Source organism: Cebus imitator, unplaced genomic scaffold (assembly GCF_001604975.1).
Source record: "Cebus imitator isolate Cc_AM_T3 unplaced genomic scaffold, Cebus_imitator-1.0 Scaffold254, whole genome shotgun sequence".
Taxonomy (NCBI): Eukaryota; Metazoa; Chordata; class Mammalia; order Primates; family Cebidae; genus Cebus; species Cebus imitator.
The window spans coordinates 3,139,873-3,147,746 of record NW_016107569.1 but is presented as its reverse complement, the minus strand read 5'-3'; the positions used below and the strand labels follow the sequence as shown (position 1 = coordinate 3,147,746).

General features: G+C 52.3%; 1 protein-coding gene and 1 non-coding gene across 6 annotated transcripts in view; one reads left to right on the top strand and one right to left on the bottom strand.

The window, feature by feature from the left end:
- ZER1 (zyg-11 related cell cycle regulator) overlaps positions 1-7,874 on the bottom strand; it is a 42,547-nt gene that overhangs the window by 21,464 nt on the left and 13,209 nt on the right. For 3 of the 5 annotated variants that reach the window (XM_017499161.1, XM_017499160.2, XM_037728072.1), the window contains exons 2-8: positions 6,935-7,186; positions 5,329-5,479; positions 4,690-5,126; positions 4,203-4,379; positions 2,930-3,044; positions 2,639-2,785; positions 2,134-2,307 (exon numbers count right to left, since the gene is read on the bottom strand). In XM_017499161.1, coding sequence (XP_017354650.1) covers positions 2,134-2,307; positions 2,639-2,785; positions 2,930-3,044; positions 4,203-4,379; positions 4,690-5,126; positions 5,329-5,479; positions 6,935-7,092 — 1,359 coding nt within the window. In that variant the 5' untranslated portion in view covers positions 7,093-7,186. The remainder of the gene's footprint in view (positions 1-2,133; positions 2,308-2,638; positions 2,786-2,929; positions 3,045-4,202; positions 4,380-4,689; positions 5,127-5,328; positions 5,480-6,934; positions 7,187-7,874) is intronic. The other 2 variants (XM_037728073.1, XM_017499162.2) reach the window with 1 other exon arrangement.
- Positions 1,140-1,243, top strand: LOC119467029. The gene has a single exon (XR_005195549.1). It is a non-coding gene; the product is annotated as a small nucleolar RNA U13 (small nucleolar RNA).

Below are 7,874 nucleotides of genomic sequence, written 5' to 3'. Positions count from 1 at the left end.
AAAAAAAAAAAAAAAAAAAAAAAAAAAAGAAAAGAAAAGAAAGAAAGAAAGAAAAAATACACACACATGCCACACACACACATATTGCCCCTGAAATTCTACTTCAAAAAATGTATTATAAGGATAACTAACTAAGTATAATTTTTTTTTGTAGAAAGTAATTTATTTAGAGAGAAAGAGAGAGAAACCAGAGAAGGAGAGAGAAAGAAACAGCTAACTGTGACACTGAGTGAGAGAATCCAGAAAGATGGAATCCAGGAGAGGAAAGCAGCTTCCACACTGAGAGGAATGGAATAGACAGAGAGATGGAGTTTAGGAGGGGAAGACAGGCTTCCGTGAGAGTGTGTGGAAGGGGGCTCCAGAGGGAAAAATCCAGGATAGAGAAACAGCTTCCACGAGAGTGTTTGTGGAAGGGGTATCCAAACATGGAGTCCCACTAAGTATAATTAACAAAGCATTGCTTGAGAGAGCAAAAGATGAAACAGCAACCTAAATTATTCAGCCCTGGGGGCTGTTTCATACACTGGCAGAGTGCTAACCTGCACCCCATGGGCATGGGGCTTGGCCACTGACTCCAGGTTCCAGCAGAGTCCTCCACATAGTGGCCTCTTCCTGGATGGGGACACTGAACATATGCTGGTGTCAACAATATGAAAGTGAACCTTAACACCAGTTGTATCTAGGTGAGGAGAGGTGAGATTGTGAGTAGCTTTCGCTTTATTTAACGCATTCTTGTATCACTTGAATTTTTTCATCTTTTAAGCATTAGGTAGCTTTTTAAATTCATTAATTAACTAACTTATTTATTTTTTGAGACAGAGTCTTGCTCTGTCACCCAGGCTGGAGTACGGTGGCACGATCTTGGCTCACTGCAGCCTCGGCCTCCCGGGTTCAAGCGATTCTCCTGCGTCAGCCTCCTGAGTAGCTGGGACTATAGGCACACACCACCACACCCAGCTAATTTTTGTTATTTTTTTTTTTTTTAGTAGAGAAGGGGTTTCACCATGTTGGCCAGGATGGTCTCGATCTCCTGACCTCATGATCCGCCCGCCTCAGCCTCCCAAAGTGCTGGGATTACAGAGATGAGCCACTGTAACCGGCCTGAGACCCTGTCTTAATTAAAAAAAAATTATTGTTTGATCCTTTTGTAGTTTATGAGAGTGATGATTAGATCTTCATGCTTATGTGTAAAATGTGCCTCCCTCAAACCTTGTTATGACGTTGGCATACTGTCCATCTGAAATGAAAAAAATCTTTTTTGTTATAAAAATATGTTGGCTGGGCTGGGTGTGGTGGCACACGCCTGTAATCCCAGCACTCTGGGAGGCTGAGGCAGGTGGATCATCTGAGGTCAGGAGTTTAACACCAGCCTGACCAACATGGCAAAACCCATCTCTACTGAAAATACATAAATTAGCCAGGCGTGGTGGCGCATGCCTGTAATTCCAGCTACTCAGGAGGCTGAGGCAGGAGAATCGCTTGAACCTGGGAAGTGGAGGTTGTGGTGAGCTGAGATTGTGCCATTGCATTCTAGCCTGGGCAACAAGAGTGAAATTCCCTCTCAAAAAAAAAAAAAAAGTGTTGGCTGATAAGGGAGATGTTCATGTTCACATGACACAGCTGAAGTAAAAATCCACAGTATACAAACAGTACACACAGTTTGTGTATCCCATTTACAAAATACGTGTGCATAGGCTAAAATCCACAACAACAGATATCCCATGTTACTGATGCCTATCTCTGGGTAGTGGGTTTATGGGTGATTTTTATTTTCCGTATATCTGTAATTATAACTTTTCTATAATAAAAGCTTTTATTACTTTTAAAGCAGCTGTTGGTAAAAAATCCCCCAGCAGAGTGTATGGGCAGAAGGGCTGAGGAGGCGGCACAGGCAGGGAGAAGGTCAGGGTCCCTGAGCCCCCACCCTACATGGGGCAGGGAGGAAGAGGATGGAGGGCAGCCAGGGGTAATGGACTTCCGGAAGGGCCAGGTCCCAAGAGTCAGGGAGTATTGCTGTGGGAAAGGCAGCTGGGAGGGATGCAGCCCAGAGCCAGGGGAGCCCTGGCGGGACGCAAGAAGCAGGAAGGGGGTGGCTGGGCCAGAGCATGCAGGCCGTGGCGGGTGGGGGCTCACCGTCACCTCCTGGTAGGATTCCATGCCATTCAGCACCACCTGGATGACCTGCCGGCGCAGCTTCACACTCTGCTCTGAGCGGTACTCGGAATTCGTTAGGTAGAAGAGGGCGGCGCTGCCTGTCACTTGAATGTTCCTGTCATATTTGTGGCATTTGAGGGCCGTGATGACCAGCTGTATGAAGACAGGGGGGACCTGGGCTGGCAAGTGCAGGGAGGGGCCCGGACTCTGCGAGGGGCTGGAACAGGCTCTCTGAGGCAGGATTTAGCCTGGTCTTGCTCTCTGAAGGCAGAAGTGGGGCCTGGGGAGCAGACACCAGGGTGGGGACCGAACAAGGCCAGTGCTGAAGCAAGTCAAGTGCTGTGAGGCCCAGGCTGGGGTTTGGGTCCTGGGGCCCTGGGGACAGGTGCAGAGGGACAGGGGCTCTGGGGACACGGCTCGGCCAAGTCCGGAACCCTCCAGGTGGTGAGGGACAGGAGGCCGAGGCCCTCGGCTTCGGGCTGACCTTCAGGGCCCGCAGCAGCTGGTTGCATCGCTCGATGCGTGCGATGTCAAAAAGCAGGTTGATGGCCCTCGAGGTGATCTCAGGCCGGTGCTCCGTGTAGGCCTCGATGGCATTCAGCACCTGCTCCTCATTTTTGTCACCACTTACCTGCGGGTGGGACATGCTCAGAACAACCCACAAGAGGCCAAGGGCTGGGATGCTAGATCCCAGCTCCATTTCCAGCCCCAGAACCCAGCTCCTTCCCTCTCCCAGAGCTCCCTGGCACTGCCCCATCCCTCTCCCGCAGCTCACTTTGTAGGCTGGAATGTGCGTGAGGCGGCACAGAGAGTTCTCGAAAAGCCCGAGGAACTGCAGCGGCCTCTTCAGAGCCCGGAAAGGTATGATGCTGCTCTTGGAAGGCTCGATGCTGGGGAAAGAGGGTGCCGGGGTCAACGGCTTGGGGTCCAAGCCTGAGCTGGGCCTCCCCCTGGGGGTGGCGAGGCATTTACTTGCTTTCTCTTCTAGGCCCTCCAACCTCATCCCCCCCACTCTTTTTTTAAAATGGTAGGGGACACAGACACCACCTCCTGATGGAAGGGTGGCAAGGCTACATAGTAGGAGAATACACAGGATGGGTGATGCAGCCACCTTTAGAAACCACCTGCCATTCTAGTAAGGGCATGGCAAGCTTTAGGTCTCGCCAACAATCACAAAGGGACAAGCTTATCAACTGAACACCATTAAAGTGGGCTGGGGCGTGGGCTTATGTATGGCCAGTTACAGCTGGTAGGGTTTGGTCAAACTTCTCAACCAACCAACCCAGGAACTGACCTATCTCCTGTAGTACCTCCTAGGTGGCAGACACTGCCAGCCTCGCCTCTTCCATGGTGTGCTCTGTGAGGCTGGGAATCAGATGGTTCCCCAGTTGCCCCTCGTGCTCTCACCTCCTGGCCTTTGCATGTGCTGTTCCTTCTGCAAGAACACCCTTCCTCTGGCAAAGGCAGAATGAGCTTTCGGGACAGCCAGGATGCATTCCTCCCCCTCCTTCCTTCCTGATCCTCAGGCAACCCCAGGGCCCTGGACTGCCCCTACCATAGCCCTTGTAATGACTTGTCCGTCCCCACCAGCTCGCACAGACTCCAAGAGAGCAGGGCCTGATCCATTTCTTTATCTCTAGCACCTAGCACAGCACTTGGCGGAGGAGTAAGTGGCAAATACTTTTTTTTTTTTTTTTGAGACAAAGTCTCACTCTGTGGCCCAGGCTGGAGTGCAGTGGCATGATCTCAGTTCACTGCAGGCTCTGCCTCCTGAGACCAAGCCATTCTCCTACCTCAGCTTCCCAAGTAGCTGGGACTACAGATGCCTACCACCATGTCCAGCTAATTTTTGAATTTTTAGTAGAAATGGGGTTTCACCATGTTGGCCAGGCTGGTCTCCAACTCCTGGCCTCAAGTGATCTGCCCACCTTGGCTTCCCAAAGCGCAAGCATTACAGGCACGAGGCACTGAGCCCATCTTAAATGCTTTTGAATGGCATTTAAGGTTGAATGGCACCCTACCAATAGCCATGGAGGGTGGGGCCCCACCTGGTCTGCCCTGATTCCTCTTCCATCTTGGAGATGCTGCAGTTCTCTAGGATCATGTGGCCAGAGATGTCAAGGGACATCAGGTTCCCCAGCTTCTGCACAAAGAGGCTCAGCACCTCCCGAGTCAGCTTGAACTTGTAGTAGCTGGAGAGGCGGTCTCGAGAGATGTCCAGGTGTCTGGAGATTGGGGTAGGGGGTGCAGGTCAGGAGCTGGGTACAGGGTGGGGCTGCCTTGCAGACCCCTGATCCTTTAGTCCCTAGTAGGGGAGGGCCTACACCTGCCACGACTGCTCCAGGGCATTCTGGGAAGAAACCTGAACAGCCCCAATCCAGCTGAAATGCTGGGTTTAAGGAATGGGACTGTCTTCATCCCCACACTCTGCCTGGCCAAGGGCTCCTGAACCCTGAGGGCCTGACAACACCTACCTCTACTCCTCCCCACCTGCCCAGCCACCCCACCCTGGTAAGCTCCGGGCCAGCAGCTCACCGCAGCTTGTGCAGCTGCACGATGACCCGGATGTGGTCATCAGACAGGTCCATATTGTAGAGCACGAGAGACACCAGGCTGTCTTTCCACTGGGTGAGGAAGGCGGCGTCGCTTGTCTGAATGCCTGAGAGGTCCAAGGCTGCCAGGGAATTGAGTGGCCGAAGGAGGGACTCCACGGGGACCCAATCAATCATGCGGCCCAAGTTGAGGAAGCGGAGGCGGCTGAAGCCCTCGAAGGTGAAGTCCTTAACCAGCACCTGGCAGGTGGGGTTGACGAGGCACTCATCTTCACAGCCACCTGGGTTCTCCTCCTCATAGAAAATGTTTGTACAGCCAAAGAGGCTCAAGGACACCAGGGTGTGGCTGAAGCTCCTCAGTGTCTGCAGGCTCTTGGCGGACAGCTTCTCACAGTTGGTCAGGTACAGCTCCACCAGGTCCTGGGAGTGGGCACAGCTCCATCATCATCACCACCCCTGCCCCTTCCCCCCACCCCAGGCCTCGTCCTGGGCTACAGGTGGGTTGGAAAGGGGGATGTGCATAGTCAGGCGAGCACTGGCGGGACTGGGGATGGCCGGGCTGGAGGCAAGTGGCCTGGCCCCTGCTTGGCATGTGGCGCTCCCGTGGTGGGGCAGGCCTCACCTGCTTGCGGATAGCCTCCAGGTCCTGGTCCTGTACCAGGTCCTCGCGGAGGTGAATCCGGGTGAGGCGGGTGCTGCGGGGGTCTGAGAAGAGGCTGAAGAAGCTTTCGTGTGGCTTGAAGTTACAGGCAGCGTTTACCAGCTCCACATACCTGGGAGAGGAGAATCCCTGGCTCAGAGGAGGGTCACAGGGACTCTCTTCCTCGCTTCAAAGCACAAGCCCTCCTCTCCCTGAAGCCTTCTTAGATCACCCCAAGTAGCAACCTCCTTCTCCTAAGAGTATCTGGTTGGGTACTGACTAAACTACCAGTGAGATAAAAGATGCCCAGGAACCAGGAATCTAAAGGTAGCTCTCTGGGAGACCTTCTAGGTGATGCAGGGGCCATCTCTCCAAAGGCACATGCCTGTCACACACCCTCCATGCACACTGCAGGGGCAACAGCCCCACTGGTATGGCCACTCTTAGCATCTTCTTTAAGCCCCTCCTGGGACCCTTTTAAACAGGCAAATTAAGCCAAGTGGTTAGAGTTCCCAGCTGGGTACAGGGCAAGCCCTTAATTATTCGCTGTTGAGACATCAGCTTACACAAGAATCCTGGTCTGCTGGGAAATGCTTAGGATTCAAACGCTATGGAATCTAAATCCTGGCTTGGCTGCTTCCCACCTAGGCAACTTCACACGAGTAAATGAACTTTCCCAGACCTCAGTTTCTTCATCTGTAAAGTGGACATAACTCTGGGCCGCAAGGCATCCAGCCTATAGCCTGACCCACAGCAAATGCTCAGAACATTGTTACAGGTCCACCTCTGTCCTCAGGCCCACACGGGCTCCTGGTTTCCTATTTTCCTATGCAACTGTCTAACAATTTCCCTTCTGGGAATCTATTTTTTTCTTTTCTTTTTTTTTGTAGAGATGTCTCACTATGTCACCCAGCCTGATCTTTTATTCCTGGCCTCAAGTGATCCTCCTGTCTTGGCTTCCCAAAATGCTGGAATTTCAGGCGTGAGCCACCATGCCTGGCCACCATCTGGGCCTCCAGATTGAGCCCCCAGCATTCAGTGACTACATAGCATGCTTCTTGGAGCCCCTAGAAGTGGGGAGGCCCTCGGAGGGCCATTCAGATTTTCTGGATGATTCTATCCCTGGCCATGGATCCATTACTCTGGCACTGGCACCTAAACCTGTATGTGCCCATGCTCACTGAATCCACAGGCACAGGCATGTGCATGCAAATGTACATACACACGTGGGGCAACACTTAACTCTTTCATGTATATGCAGATTTTGACACAATCACATCTCTAAATGCACACATGCAGTTTACACTCAAAAGTAACCTGTGCTGCATAAGCTTACATGTGTAGACACACCCATGCCTTCACGTGCACACCCTTCCACATACATACCAACATGCACACATATATACCTGTACGGTTATGGAGACACCACTATTCTTTTGCACCCATGAACATCCATGAGCACACACACACCCTTACACATTTGTCTCCATAGCTACTCCCCACGTAGTGCACACACATGGTCCCAATCTCTCTATACACATTCATGGTAAGACCCCTGCCCCCTTCCACAGCCCCTGGGCCTGCTTACTCATTGACGAGCCGGTCACAGATCTCGCTGGGCAAGAAGATGTCCGGATGGAGCCGCAGGGTCTCTTTGTCCAGCAGGTAGCCCAGGGTGCCATCCAGGTTGCGCAAGCAGAAGTCAGTACAGAGTGCCATCAGGGACTCAGGCGTGTCGGACGCCATGCTGGGGGCAGGCAGCTGGGCCACTCCAGGACAAGGGTCCCCAGGGGCAACAGTGATTCCTGAACACTCACAGGATCATTGGTAGAGCCACTGCCTGGAGAGTGGACAAGACGCCAAGTGAGCCACACACAAGGGCTAGAACCATCAGTGGTCCCATGTCCATGCCCTGAGCAGGAAAACAGACCACACTCAAATTAGCAGCTTAGCAAGGCCAGGTCCATGTCTCCTGACTCTTCTCACCTGCCTCTGCTGTGCCCCTATCTATGCATAATTTGACCTGGAAGAACATGGAGCCTTGTCTAAGCACTTATTTGCCTATGGGCAGACGTGTACATGTTGGGGACCCAATGCTTGAGTGGGGATAATAGGGATTTTCATCTTCTGCTTCCCACAGTCTTAACAGCTACCCTGGGATGTTCCATGCTGTGCAGTACTTCCTAACCTGTATACAGCTATGACTGATTGAGTAGTGAGTGTGCAGGGCTTTATAGACACAGAGACTTGGTATCACTGAATCTCATGGTGTCTGATTAAAAAATGAGGGCTCCTCACAAGAGCAATGAAAACATATGTCCACATAGAAACTCAGACGTGAGCCGGGCGCGGTGGCTCAAGCCTGTAATCCCAGCACTTTGGGAGGCTGAGGCGGGTGGATCACGAGGTCAAGAGATCGAGACCATCCTGGTCAACATGGTGAAACCCCGTCTCTACTAAAAATACAAAAAATTAGCTGGGCATGGTGGTGTGTGCCTGTAATCCCAGCTACTCAGGAGGCTGAGGCA